This window comes from Acanthopagrus latus, chromosome 22 (genome assembly GCF_904848185.1).
Source record: "Acanthopagrus latus isolate v.2019 chromosome 22, fAcaLat1.1, whole genome shotgun sequence".
Classification (NCBI taxonomy): domain Eukaryota; kingdom Metazoa; phylum Chordata; class Actinopteri; order Spariformes; family Sparidae; genus Acanthopagrus; species Acanthopagrus latus.
This window is the reverse complement of record NC_051060.1, coordinates 7,500,609-7,515,878: the sequence shown is the minus strand read 5'-3', so window position 1 is coordinate 7,515,878 and position 15,270 is coordinate 7,500,609. Positions and strand designations below refer to the sequence as shown.

The window sequence follows — 15,270 nt, the reverse complement described above, 5'->3', positions numbered from 1 at the left end:
TCAACTTACTGCACAGTCCTGCTTTGATAATCAGCTGACTTTGAATACTGAATACTGAACCATATTCACAGGAAATGGGTTATAGTTTTGCAAGTCTGCATTTTGAGTGTAGTATATATTTCTGCTGTTAAACCGTCCACCTCCATTAAAAATTTGTATAAAAAACCAAATTATTGACGCTGTCTCTTTCTGTCTCTTGAACAGGACTTGGAGTTCCATGGCGTGATGCGGTTCTACTTCCAGGACCGGGTTGCTGGTAACTTCGCCACCAAGTGCATCAGAGTGTCGAGCACAGCGACAACGCAGGATGTTATCGAGACGCTAGCAGAGAAGTTCAGACCAGACATGAGGATGCTTTCCTCGCCAAAATACTCCCTGTATGAGGTCCACGTCAGCGGCGGTGAGTCTCATGAATTAAAGATAAGAAGCAGAGTGAAGGTGCTGACAATTTAAACTAATCTTTCAGTCTTAGGAATCATAGTAATTGGAATAAATGCTTGTAAGATGAACTGGTTTATGTGTCTGTGTGTTAGAAGAGCGTCAGCTTGATCTGGACGAGAAGCCTCTTGTTGTTCAGCTCAACTGGAACAAAGACGACAGAGAAGGACGCTTCGTCCTGAAGAATGAGAACGACATCCTTCCCAAGGTCAGCCGCTCTGTCTTGTCTTGTAACCTGTTTGACTATCAACCAGTCAGTTTACTGCTGAACTGACTCATCCATTTTGTTATTCAATGATTGCCTGTGAAAGAAAACGGTTTAAGATTTTGCAATACTGTTCCATGATGAGAAATCAATTGTAGAAGACAGGAGACCAATAGACTGTATATACAGGGCTCATAAAAAGTCCTGAGAGTTTTGAAAACACTTAATTTTAACTGTTGGGATTACAAATGATTTTAACACGTCACTTCAAGGACCTCGTTGACTCTTCTTCCCCTCTCTCCCAGAAGAGTCAGAGTAATGGCCCAGAGAAGGAGAAGGACGGAGTGATCCAGAACTTCAAGAGGACTTTGTCCAAGAAGGAGAAGAAGAAGGAAAAGAAGAGGGAGAAGGAGTTCGCCCGGATCCCTGATGGAGACGAGCAGGCGCTCAGCCGGGAGGACGGGTAACATACACACTCACAGTCATCCATCTTATTGTCCTGCTCTTACATCCTCTCAGTCCTTGGAGAGGATCTTGATTTTTTCCTTTTTGTTTTTTTTGTGATGCCAAGAAAAGCACAGAAGAGGAAAGAGTGATTTAAACTCTGACCCTTCTGTTCCTCCATCCATCTCTTTCATTCAACATATTGTATCACTCGTCTCCTTAATTTGTAGGGAAAACAGTCGTCTGGCCGCTGAAGTGTACAAGGACATGCCGGAGACCAGCTTCACCAGGACAATCTCCAATCCAGAGGTGGTGATGAAGAGGAGACGCCAGCAGAAACTGGAGAAACGCATGCAGGAGTTCATGAGCAGTGATGGGAGGCCCGACTCAGGTACTTAAGCTGTTTGTTCAAACCTCTAATTAATCCCACACATTCTGTTTACTCGTATTTCCAGACTCCTTATTTATTGTCAGATTTTGAACATAAATTACAAATGTATAAACAATATACAAATGAAAAACAAAACAAAGAAAAAGAAGCACATTCCTCTTAAATCCAGACCCTTATCTGCCAAACCCAGCTTGATCTCTGATCATCCCACCATGCACAGTTCTGTATCGCAGGTCTCATAGTTCAGTGGTTGTCAGTGCAAAACCTAAGCAAGTGATTTCACTATAGACCTCTTATGTAGTATAGTATTACATAATCCAGATGAGTGCTGGAAGAAACAATCCCAGGAGCTTAAGTAGTAGTGAGACAGAAGCAGCTGCTGAGTAAAAGACATGTGATGGCTGTTCCAAGATCATGGCAAAGATCACTCAGGCGGTCTGTGCTAAGTAGCAGCGAGATTATTTTGATAGATGTAGTCTTTAGCCTGATGGACTTGCCTAGTTCCATACCTCTGAATTGCTATAAAGGAAAAAACTGAATTAATGATGGGAGAAAAGGATGTATCTAACACAGATGATTACAGGAGTATGAAAAATTGGGTTTCCCTCCTTGATACTAGAATTATAATTGGTGCAGCCAGACTTTTTTCTCTGGCCTCTAATGGCAAATTCCTGAACCTGGCTTAAACAAGGACCACTCCTCCTGGCCAAGACATTCTGTGTAGCACATTGTCTGTAGAATATAGAGGGAAACCTCACAGAAGTAGGAGCTGAAAAACTGATCAGGGCTGCTGTTAAGTGGAGCCAAATAGATATATAAAAAACTGCCCTTAGAGTGAATACGGCATTGCGAAAATAATCACCTCTCTAAATGAGGACGACCCAAAGCAGCCAGAGACGGAGCTAGATTGGCCTCAGAATGAGACTGAATGTCCTTGTGTGGCTTAAGGCAAACCTGATGTGAACCCCTGAGAAAATCTGCAGAGTGACCTGAAAATCACAGTTCACTGCTGCTTCTTATCCCGTGTGACAGAGCTCAGGATATCTGCAGGGAGGGTAGGACGAAACAGCTGGTGGAGGTGTTCTGTAGCTGTAATCACAACCCCTACATGAATGAACACACGCTGGAATTCCATATTCACATTTTTGACTTATAGCAAACTAGTTAACATGGATTTTCATGCTTCATTCTCTGACCGCTCTGCATCATGTTTACATCAGCTGGTCATCAGACGACCATATGTTGTGGGAAAATCTCCCGCTGACATGTTTACAAACACAGACGTACGTACAAGTTTCAGTAAATGAATCAAACACGCTGGCTGGTTTTGGTGTGTGACTCAGGCATTACCTAATCACTATGCCAGACAGACAGATGGACCACTGAACCGACTCTAAAAGCAGGCTTTAACCACTGTCCACATAAGGCAGACTCACACTCACACACACACACACGGTGGGACAAGACGGCTTGTGGTTAGACAATGACGTTCTCCCAGCAGAAAGTGCTATTTTAGACCAGCTCATTTTATGTAATGCTTCTGAAGAATCCTGTTTGCTTTGCAGAACACTCCTGTTGGTGTGTGAAAGTGATCGTCTCTAGATTACGCTTCACAGTCACATGACTACAAGTGTGGTACATGTTCCAGTCTCCTGCTGCTAGTACTTGTTTTTTTTTTTCCCAAGGACCTGAACTGAACTGAATCGTATACATACAAATTAAATACAACCAAAACTGACATCTATGTACATGTAACACATTCAAGGCAGTATCCCCATGAAGAATAATCTTGGGATTCATGTCCAGGTAGGACAGGTCGAATTATAGGGTTTCCTGTTATCTTAAGAATTCTCATAACCATTAATTGACTGGTTCAGGTTGAGATAGTGCTAAGGAAGACTTAGTTTAGATTTATATTTTGTGTGATTTTTCTTTTTCTAAGATCAAGACACGCCGAGTTCAATCTTGTTTTTACTGTGAAAGAATCAATAGTGATCTGATGATTCCTTATACTAACTTCATTTCTTTGGGGTTGGTCAATTTTCAATCATTTTGTCCAAATGTCATTCTGGGTGCTTTTACTTTTCAAAAAACTTTGGGGAAACAGCTCAATCATCGATTATTCTTATCAGTCAGGTTTTTTTTTTCTCTGTGGAAAACAGAAGGTGCGCACAGGTTTTCTGTGTAAATGCAACTGTTCAATTATCTCTGAGTCTGAACACACCGATGGGTCAGTCGAGCTTGCTGTATTTTGATGGACTGATGAAATTTGAAATCGTGTCTCAACTGGTTTTTGATTCCCGGCCCTAACCAAGTGGTCAGTTTTAAGAAACAGAATTTGCAGTTTGAAGTTGTTATTTCTTGCTCTCTGAGTGATTGAGTAAATAATGTTAAAAGGACAAGTAGATAATTGTTAGCAGGCTTTAATGGCTAACAAAATGTGTGTTGCGCTTTCTTGCAGGAGGCACTTTGCGGATATATGCCGACAGTCTGAAGCCCAACATCCCATATAAAACCATCCTGCTCTCGACAAGGGACACGGCCGACTTTGCTGTGGTGGAGGCCCTGGAGAAGTACGGGCTGGAGAAGGAGAATCCCAGAGAATACTGCATTGCCCGGGTAACAATACTCACCTTACTCCAACTTCACCTTGAACCTAATCCTCTAATCTCATGCTAAACAATATAAAACACTTCCTCCACCATTAAACATCCTCTCAGATAGACACCACATACCAAACATTAAACATTAAATTTGATCTTTTTCCATCAAAGTTGAGTTTATATTTGAGGAACGTGATAGTTTTGACCTCTTTTTCTTTGACTTGCGAGTCTCTCCAGCTGCAGTAGATACCATTTAAAGATACTTTGTCACACTGAGTGCACTCATATTTGACTGTGGCACATCATTTGTCATGATTTGATATAAAGTGAATTTATTGTTAACCACTCGACACCTACATACTTCCAACCGCTATCTTCCTATCTCATCTGTAAACACCTCCATCATCCTTCTGAGATACTGTGCAGAGGACAGCCAAGGTCGTGGTCACATGCACAGGAACATACACGCACGCACGCACGCACGCACGCACACACACACACACACACACACACACACACACACACACGCATGAATGCACACACTCTTCATTGCGCCGGCAGATTGAAACAAAACGCTACTTGGCACTAAAACCTTTGGGAGGAATGCAATTCAATTGCTTTCAGACTGAGTGCTATAGCAGCAGCAGATGCTCCACGTCTGTGTGTGTGTATAAGTGTGTGTCTTTCATTGTGTGTGTGTGTGTGTGTGCATGTGTGTCACTGTGATGGTGAACTTGGCTGCCCTCAACGCAGCCTCTCCCATATCTATCCCCTCAGATGGACATTGGCTACAGTCATATGAAATAACCGCTGCGCCCACAGCCAGTACAGTGGAATCTCTAGAGACAACACACACACACACACACACACACACACACACACACACACACACACACACACACACACACACACACACATACACATACACATACACATACACACACACACACACACACACTGCTGATAGTCAGTAGCAATTTGCTGATGAGACTAAAGCACAGAGAAAGTCCATTAGGTTAGTGAGCATGAGGAATAAGCACTGGTGTAGTAGCTAGTAACATGTCAGCTAGTGTGTTTATGTTCGGGGGGAGGGGATGTTAATAGAGATGAGACTGAACAGGATATAGATATGTAGGGCAGCTGTGATATCCTGTAAAGAAATACAACAAACTAAATTATTTATGAAGCTAGAGAACATCATTTAATTTAGCACCGTTCTTTCTCTTTCTCTGTTTTAATAACTGGGTCATATACAGTTCATATACTGGTTAACAGCTCACATCAGTGCCTACAAATTAACGTTCTGCACCAACAGACGCCGAAGATTAAAATCATATACATATTCCAGGCAATTGAATGTGATAAATTTAAGATTAGTCACATTTTTAGCAAATCAGAAGACATGAATCAAACCTTTCAAATAAGAATCTTTAGCGTTCAATCGTATAATCTCTCAAAATATGTGAAACACGCTAATAAGACCTTTTCCACAGCAGCCTATTTGACATCAAACAGTAGGGTAAACACAGGTGTTACCAATGATTCTCATTAAGATTCTGTTCCAGACAGTTCAAATGGAGTCAAGTTGCTGCTATTGTGCATGTTGGCTCACTAGAAAGTCTCCACTACACTAAATGGAACGGAACCTTCATTGATTGTCATTAATTAAACCTGTGTTTACCTTCTGTTTCATGTCAATGGCTTCCGTGAAAAAGGTCTCATAAATTGTGTTCCTATCATTGTTGGGCTTTGTTATCTTTAGTTGCTTAACTTGACTGATGGTTGACTTTCTTGTTTTTTGTGCAGCAAGACGATAAGTCCAGCAAGGAGGTGATCCTGGACGACGCTGAGTGTCCACTGCAGATCTTCAGGGACTGGCCTGCTGACAGAGGTAACTCGCACAGAGGCTTTAATTTAACACCCATGCTCACATGCTCATGCCTTTTGCTCACTCGATATCCTTTATTCTTAGTTACTATCGCCCCCTCCTGTTAAAAAACAGTCATTACAACTTTGTCTGCTGCTCTTCACCTCTTGATTTTGTGGCGTTCTTTGTTTTTCAGCATCAGAGAGGAGCTTGGTTGTTAACGTGCACACCATGTACAGATGGGCTTGTCCTTTTCAGTTTAAAGACAACAGTATACAAAGACATACACCTGATTTACTTCTGAATGATCTGTCATTAACCAAATATGCCTTTTGTAAAGTAATACGACATTTCAATGTACTGTCATTATATGAAAAAAATATATAAAAGAAGATCCTAATAGGTTATTGTATTACGTTTCAGGTGCACTTGTGTTCCAGCTGAAGAAGAGACCCCCCGACTACGTGGGGAGGAAGGGAAGGAAAGTGGATGACAAGGGTCTGCGAGGAAAGGAAGGTAGCAGCAGCTCCTTGCCGCCTGAGAAACTGCCTTACTTGGTGGAGTTAAGCCCAGGTACAACTACAACACTGACATCTACGCACAACAACCCAGAGTTATCTCCAGTGTCCATAAGTTGTATCTATAGCAGCAGCAGTGGTAGTAGTGGTGTGCAAGATATATTGTAATTGCATTTAGGGTTACTCCAAGGTGAAGTGGTCATTCTCTCCCTGCGAAGGTGAGTGAAACACATGTGTTCGCATTATGGACACCAGCTGTCTGTGGTCTCTGCTCGTACCAGCACAGGATTTCCTCAGTATATAAGAACCACAGGAGGTCAAGAATCACTGGAATCTGTACTGGAGATGGATGGATTTATAGTGTATGCTACATCTGTCCGCACTACAGCTTTATTCTGAGTCCTTGAAGCTGCCAGACCATATGTTATGCAGTATTCTTAGCTGCAAAAGAAGCACTTAGTCAATGCATCATGTATCTTTTAGCTCTTCTTAAGTAATACCTATTTATGGGAGCATGTTCATACTATTAGAGACACTAATTTCCCTTCAGGCAATGAATTGCAAGGTGAATATTTGGCAGTTCTTCAAGATTAAAATTAAATGATGTAAGGAAATTTGATGTAATATATATGCAAAGTTATTTTTACTAATTTCTGAAATATCTGTATCAACCATCCAATGCACTTCAAACTGTCCCTGCAACAAATACTGCATCAGAATAAGTGTAAACATAGTGACCCAGTTTAACACAGACTACAACTGACAGACATCAGACTATTTTATGGTGGATTCATATCATATTCATATCTTGAGAAGTAGATTGAGCAGGTTGAAGCACTCTGAATACAATGAAAGGTAAGTCACTACCACTTAACTCCTGGAATGCGGTAAACTAAAAAAAAAAGAAAAAAAAAACCTGTATGGTGACATGACTGTGATACTGAAATACACCCAAACCTGCAGGAGCATTTTGAAAAATGACCCCCACCCAAGTCTTGCTAAATGTGACGTTATCCAGCCCTAACAGCTTGTTTCTTACCACTGATCCCTCCTTCTTTAGCTTCTTTGTTGTCTGTCACATGCCTCATACCATTAACTTAGCTGCTCCTATGTTAACCCAAACACTTCTCCAGGGATATACTAACACATCTACTTCATCCACTGTCAGGTTGAAGGGTCACTGTCTGTGGAAAACAGCCAAGATGGGGGATTGATTTGGTGGCTTATAAGTAATGGGTGCTTCATCTGTCTGTGTGTTTGTAAGAAAAAGAGCGTGTGTGTGTGTGTTTGTTCCTGTGATTTTATCCTTGATAACTGATTTCAATCAGTGCTGTTTTTTGGTAATTTCTTGATTTATCAGTCAGTTGTTCGGACTATAAGATTTCTGACAGTATTCAAAAATGCTATCAGTGTTTCCCAAAGATCAAGATGACATCTTCAAATATCTTGTTTTTTCCCTCACAATCAAAATCTATTCACTTTACTGTCACTGAAGAGTAAAGAAACCAGAAAATATTCACTTTTATGAAGCTGGAATTAGAAAACCGGGCTGTTTTTCATGGTTATTAGGTGATCATCATGATAGTTGGTGATTGATATAATAGTTGACGCCTAATTGATTAGTTGACTTAATCGTTGCATCTCTAGTGTGTATAAGGCTTAATAACAAAAGGAGTGATGCACTCGTCCTCATGTCTGTCAAAACTCATGAGGTCTGTTTGAACATGTGTAAGCCGGAAAATGTGGATATGAAATGACTTAAAATCCAGACAATCACAATGTTAGTATTGTATTTGACTGTAGAGCAATAATATACCTTTGTTTACAATCAAAGGCCCTCGGAAATATTCCATATGTACAAGTGTGAGTGATGTGTGTGTTTGTGTCCATGCAATGAATGGGTTAACAAGGTAATGCTGCATTTTTCCTCCTTGCTGCATTTTCACCCTCTGCTATGTGTCTGTTTTCTTCCCCACCTTCTTTATGGCATGGTGTGTGTTTGTGTGTGTGTGGGGCCTTGTGCATGTGTCCTTCTACCTCTGCACCTGCCTGCCTGTTTGCCTAGGGCGAGGGAATCACTATGCCTACTACGCCTATCGGCACCACGAAGGTAAAAATCCACCACACCGCCTCTGTTTCTGTTGCAATGGCTAATAGGATGCTTGGTCACCCCCAGCTCCCAATTACGACCAAACACACCCCCCCGTTGGTGTTGCCTGTGTTGTATTTGTGGTCCTTAGAAGGATTACTGCATAGGTTCCCCAATAAACATATGTTAAAGAAGCTGTTCACCCAACAATTAACATTCATTAATTCTCAGTCACCCTGCCAATTAAAAGTCAGGTAAAGTTTTATAGGCCACATAATATTTGTGGTGCATCAAGGCAAAACCATGTTGCAGCATTATGCTAAACAACTTAAGTGGGGACTTCGTCCTTACCCCACATGAATGAGGGGGATTGCTGAGATGCTGTTTTGCTGTGGCGCTCCAGAATGTTTTGTTGACTAAAAGTTTCCATCGTCACAGGCGTTAGTAGATGATGAGACGGAGATTTTATTTCTGGGTCAACTATTGTCCATTCACTACCCTCTTTATGTGACTGTATATGGCTGCTCTGAGCGGTAAAAATGCAGTACAACTTCCCAACTCGAATCATGGGACCATCCCAGGAGCACGTGAACACAGCATCAGCTTGACTGGTTCTGTCTGGTTATAGACTCCACCTATGCTAAGCTGAAATAATCCAACAGGCTGCTAGTTTTAGCTTCATGTTGACTGTAAACCCATGTTTACCCTAGGATGGTGAGGGAATGGACTACCCGTGATTGGTTAGGGTGAGGGTGAGAATATCAGACCAAACCAATGGCAGGCAGAGTAGGGCGGTTCGTTCCTTTGCCATCCTAGGAAAAAAAATAATCTCAACTATACAGGAATGAAAGTCTTATCAGTCTTCTCATCAACTCTCAGGAAGAAAGCAAATGATTTTACTTCCCAAATTGTTGAAATATCCCATTAAGGACAATTTCGTTATTATTACACATTTCACAATAGAACAGATGCAGATTCTAAATAAACACCTGTGCGACAAAGCACTTTTTTATGTCTCAAAGACTTTAAAGTATTCTAGGGTAATATTTTACAGCTTCATATGCATTTTTATTGCCAGCTAAACTGCTCATGTGGTCCATTCTCAATTCACCCGTAGATGTGAAATCTGGGAAGTGTCTTGAGAAAATGTCCTCTCAAACCTCATTATATGACTGTTAAAGGCCAAGCTGTCTTGGTTGTCTTGTTATGTTGGCTTCTGTTGATTTGTTTCAGTATTATTTTTAGAAGGTGGTTCTGAGGTTTTTCGGATACCCATTAATTTGTACCAGAATTTTATTTTCCAGAGCAGCGAATGCTTCCCCTTTTTTCTTCAGTGAACTAATACGCTTTGCTTCTACTAAACTGCTGTTCACTAATAATAAATAATTGCCCTGCAGCCCCACCAGCCACCCACATTATTTGCCACATTAGCAGCACATATCCAAGTGTACTCTAATTTGTATTGACACATTCTTACTGAAGCGATTGATGGATTTTATGTTGTTAGTTTTGTGTGAACAGTCAATGAGTGTATGAGGTTGAAAGTGCATCCAACAGTACTTCCTGTTTTAAATGTGATGTGAGGACCACCCTGCCTGGGGCTAAATGTGGGTGTTTGTGTGTCTAGACGGGTCTGACTCAAGAGACAAACCAAAGCTGTACCGGCTTCAGCACAGCATCACTGAGGTCGGCTCAGACTGCACAGAGGATGGAGCCATCCAGGTAACCACATCACATAAACTCTCACAGCTGTTCAAACTGAAATCTGAATTCTAGGAAGTTTAAGGAAATTTAAACTGTATAAACTTCCTGTTTTTTCAAAAACAGTAACGTTTTTGCACATATTTGTGGAGATGGTGGTCGAGAACAGACTGTGAAATAGCGACAATTTGCAACATGAAATCATTTATATTTCTGTTCATTTTGTAATGTTTCACTAATGAAAACAAACTCAATACTTGACCAGCTAGAGGTCAGCTGATAATGGATTTTAAAGGCCAATGTTATAAAGATAATTAGGAACAGGAAGGAGCCGATACATCTGTATTATATTATAATTTATAAAGTAATTATGGATAAATCAGGAACTGACTGAACTAACCCTAGAAAAATTTGGGAGTTGCAAAAAAAGTTGTTTCTTTTTCCATAAAAGTCAGCATTTCCACTTAAGAGGCCTGATATTACAGTATAATGGAGGAAATCGCTTCCATCTGCCACTTATGGAGCCAAGTTCCACAGTTGTGCAAAGTTTGTCAGATGTCATATCGAAGCAGATTAATTGCCGACATCTACTTGGGACCCATTCATGAGAATGTGAGAGCCCCGTTGGACATGCAGATTTATCTGTTATCTGATTTATTATTTGTGCAACGTGATATTACCACCTTTTGCAATTTCTACGTAGGCACTTGCTTGATTTATTTTTTTTGTTGTTGAGAATTTTCAGTGGCCACCCACACAGCCATTGCACCAATCATATTAAGGAATGGAGATCATCAGTCTGTACCAAAAATTAATACTTGCCAGAGAACTCTGATGTAGGCGCTGCGGTCACTGAAGAAATATAGATATGATTTTATTTTAGTAAGACACTTAAACAAAATAATATCTGGCAGCTGTCAGAGACCAGCAACAATGGAAAACCAGAGAAAAACAAGACAAATGAAGAGAACAAGAGTCACAAAAAGAGAGCTGTAAAATAATTTATTACTATAAAACTCTTACCTGCTGTAGCAGCTATGATGTGTGTTTAGTTTCTGATGTTGTTTTCCTCTAGCTGCTAGGACCGGGGATTCTGCCCCACCACTGCAACCTCATGCACAGTGAAGGTATGGTAACTGTGACGCCCCACGGCCCGGACGCCGACACCTTTGTAGACGGGCAACGAGTCAACGAGACAACAGTGCTACGCTCGGGCTCCACCCTCCAGTTTGGTTCAGCGCACGTCTTTAAGTTTGTGGACCCAATGTTTGACCAGGGAGGGAAGAGAGAACCGACAGCTATGATGAGGAGCCGGCACAAGTCTGGGTAAGGGAAAGGAGAAGATTGTGAAAGTGTGTGAATGACTCTAAACCCATCCACCTCTTTTCTTCTTTGTCAAGTTTGTGAACAGAAAGAAAGAAGAGGGTGTTGTTGCAGATGAAGGGAGGAGATGATGAGGTTTTGTAGTTGGCAGTCAGAGTTAGAGATGAAGGGAAGGAAAAAGAAGGAGGAGGGAAGTGTGGGATTGGACGGCTGGGGTGAGTGGGGAAATGAGAGGAGAGGAAGAGCGGAGGTCTAGGGTTATGGCAGGCAGGCTGCCCTCTAATCTGATCAACATGGTGTTGGGTGTGGCCTCCTGCTCGCTGTCGTTTCACACACTAACAGGAGGCAGAAAGAAAGAAGGAGCTCAGCAGATAAGAGCTGGTTTGGGATGAATGACGGATAAGAAAAAGAGGTTTTTGAATTTGAATTGAATGGCCCTTTAATGAGTCAATGGATGACTAACACTGCAAGAAAGAGAGAGGTGTGTAAGTAACAAAGCTGTGCGTGAGTCTCTGCATGAGTTCCTCCTTTTGATGAATGATTCAAAACTACAAGTTACACATTCTGCTTTCTCTTGTTCAGCTTGTCTTGTGAGTCTTCTGTGTAACTTTCTGACGTGGTGTTAATACTGTAGTATGGAGCTCCTTTAAAGTTATTTAAAGTCAGTGGTGGTGGGAAAAGAAAATGAATTGTCCTTGAACACAAGTTTAATGTGTTACCTGTGACATACATTTTGGGGTTCAAAATGAGATATTTTTCACATTCGACTTATTTTTAAGTCACAGATTGAACAAGGACATTAGGTTAATCTCTGCATGGAGGCTGTCACACCATGCTCCTCTGAAGAGTTGAGAGTCTTTTGTGCCGGTTCGCATTCTAAAGACTCCATCATGTTATTTTGCTAAGCACCTACAACCAGAGAGGAAGATGTAATTATCCTCTAAACTGTCTTATTTTGTTACTTTTTACCTTTATTGGGAAAGATGATCACTATTTTATTTCTAATCCACTGACTCAGGTATTTATTAGTCTACTATCACATTTTTGTCTTCTATGAAAAGTGCTGATTGGTCTATAGGAGGCACTGCAATGTGCCCTTAATGTCTAAGTCAGATAAACGCAAATAACTTATCATAAAAAATTTTAGCATCTGTCCATAACTTAAATTAATTATTGACAGTCTTTCCTGTGGGGCCATAAAGCTCTGACCTGAGTGTCCTGACATTTTTCTTTAAAAGGGTTTTGTGTAATCATTGCATAGCAATGTACATGAATTAATCACCTTTTTAATGGCCGTATGTGAGCGGATTGTAAGGTGACATGAAAAATTAGAACTTTTGTGTCTCTCTGAATTGCCTAGACAAGCCTGTGGACAATTTGTTTAACTTGTTTGATGCTGCTGGACAGTGGATTTCTTTGCCACGCCCTTGGGTCCACAGAGCTGCTTCAAGGGACCCTTTTTCAATCATTGCGTAAACTGACGACCCCGACTAAGTGAAATCACATATGGATAGTTCATGTATATACATAAATATTTAATGCATAACAATACCAGTACAGAACAGATGATAAACTCTACAATTTACCCAAATAGTGAAGGCAGAAAGTGCAAAAATTTAACGAAGCATGAAAATGAATGGATGAATTTTGAGCTGATTATTTCCTGTAAAATTTGACATCAGAGATGAGATTTTATACTCTTTTTATTAATAACAATCATACATACTCTGTCTATAAAAATAAAGTACAAAAAAAACAAAAAAACAATCATACATACTTAAAGGAGCGATTTCTAAGATAGGACGAGAAGCACACACGCTAACCATTTAGCATCGTCCTGGCTTGTCCTGTCTTGTAATGCCACTTAATAGGTCTTCACTGTGCCCTTTCATCTGAGATTTTTAATTTTTTTTTAAATAGTGTAATATAATGTCATAATAAGAAACTTTAATTAATAAAACTTTCAATTAGTTTTTCTTTTTAGAAGTGAATGAAATGCTCAGATATAGCTCCTTTTAAAATCAAGAGAACTAACAAGCCCATTGTGGAGCTTTAGTGACCCCCAGCTTAGGAAGCAGTGCTCTAACGTACAGTTGATAGCACCCATGCAACAGAGAGAAGTGTAACAAAGTGATGGGACAGTAAAATTCCCCATAAAAGTCTCCGTTTTGCCTGGCGGGTTGCATTAACACCAGCTGTCATTTTGCGCATTTCAGTGTCATCTCAGTTTGGAACACACGCCTGATGTTGTGGATGTGGATCCCTTTGGTTTTCCGGGCTGCTTTCCAAATGTTCTGCTTTACTCACTTACAAGGATACCTCGTTCATATGAGCTGGAGAAGCGTCATGATGTTCAACACGATTACAGCCGCATTTTGGCAGGGCGGCTGATTATGAGCATCAGAGATATTTGGCACCAGATCCTGGCAGTCGAACAGATGATCTTGCAGCATATTTAATCTCCTGCCTCTCAACAAGTATTTGACATTAGTCAGTGACAGAAGCACATCAAACATACTGGAAGTCTGAAGGAACGTAATCCACCACCATGTTTGTTTTGGTTTTGTGTTGCTAACCTCCCCTTATCTTAAATATAACTACTTAGATGCCATCCAAACATTCTAATGTATAATTAATCGCTTAGGGTTACATGCCCCTGTCGACTTCATATGCGAAAGCATGAAATCTAATAAATTGCCTCTAATGATGCTTTCAGTGGCTAAAGCGTATGGTGGGTAATGTAGGTTTTGAAAATTGAAGAAGAATGTGTTTAATAAAAAAGGTGATATCTCTGGTTCTGCTGTAAGGAGTCCAACGCTGTCATAGGAGTGCAATGCTACACCAGAGGACTGCTTTTCAAAATTTGGTGCCTATATTACCCATAATGCAACCCAGCCTCTGAGTGAGACAGCTTCTGTTGGTGCCACAAAGCTTTTTCACCCTGTAGACACGCTTTGATTCATAAAATTGGTGATGGTACACTTTAAAATACAAGTTGAGATGAATGCACGTCCATTGAAACTTTTCAAATTAGTCAAAGTATGAGAATATGGCACAGTTTTTTATTATTAGTTACAAGGGGATGCTGGTTTTTGATGATTTCCACCAAAACACTTGACAGTGTATGTCATGAATTTGAATTGATTACAAAGACACATAATCTGGACTTTAAGGCAAACGATTCAAAAAGAAAAATGATAATCTGTCTAGTTTTCATGGTCTGGGTTTGACTTAACGCAGACTTTAGGTCTTTATTCAGTGGCTGAAACTATAAGTTTGAATGTGAGCCTTATCTGTGTCATGATCAACATAAAAAGATGCAAAATATTTTAAACGACCCAATAAATCATTCATGGAGACAAGATTTACAACAGAAAATCAGTCCAGTTTCTCAATTTGTGTGAGAGTCATGCTGTGAGTAGTTTAACCTACTTTGGCTGCTGGTGGTTAATGTGTACACAACAAAAACCTCCCTGTCAATACACAGAGCATGGACGCTTTGTGTGTTTCAAACAGCGTGCTGCTGTTTATTTGACACCGATGCCCTCCTGTCATGTGGGGCGTGAAAAGCAGACGCCTGTCTTTTAAACCTGACTGCTATCAGACTCAATTACTGTCACTCACACACACACACACACACACACACACACACACACACACACACACACACACATACACACACGTTACACTT

General features: G+C 40.6%; 1 protein-coding gene across 16 annotated transcripts in view; it reads left to right on the top strand.

Annotated features, from left to right (window-relative positions):
• afdna (afadin, adherens junction formation factor a) overlaps positions 1 to 15,270 on the top strand; it is a 105,609-nt gene that overhangs the window by 31,868 nt on the left and 58,471 nt on the right. For 8 of the 16 annotated variants that reach the window (XM_037086504.1, XM_037086492.1, XM_037086498.1 and 5 more), the window contains exons 2-11: positions 205 to 400; positions 534 to 646; positions 949 to 1,106; positions 1,318 to 1,478; positions 3,940 to 4,097; positions 5,888 to 5,972; positions 6,372 to 6,521; positions 8,532 to 8,576; positions 10,183 to 10,277; positions 11,332 to 11,582. In XM_037086504.1, coding sequence (XP_036942399.1) covers positions 205 to 400; positions 534 to 646; positions 949 to 1,106; positions 1,318 to 1,478; positions 3,940 to 4,097; positions 5,888 to 5,972; positions 6,372 to 6,521; positions 8,532 to 8,576; positions 10,183 to 10,277; positions 11,332 to 11,582 — 1,412 coding nt within the window. The remainder of the gene's footprint in view (positions 1 to 204; positions 401 to 533; positions 647 to 948; positions 1,107 to 1,317; positions 1,479 to 3,939; positions 4,098 to 5,887; positions 5,973 to 6,371; positions 6,522 to 8,531; positions 8,577 to 10,182; positions 10,278 to 11,331; positions 11,583 to 15,270) is intronic. The other 8 variants (XM_037086501.1, XM_037086500.1, XM_037086490.1 and 5 more) reach the window with 5 other exon arrangements.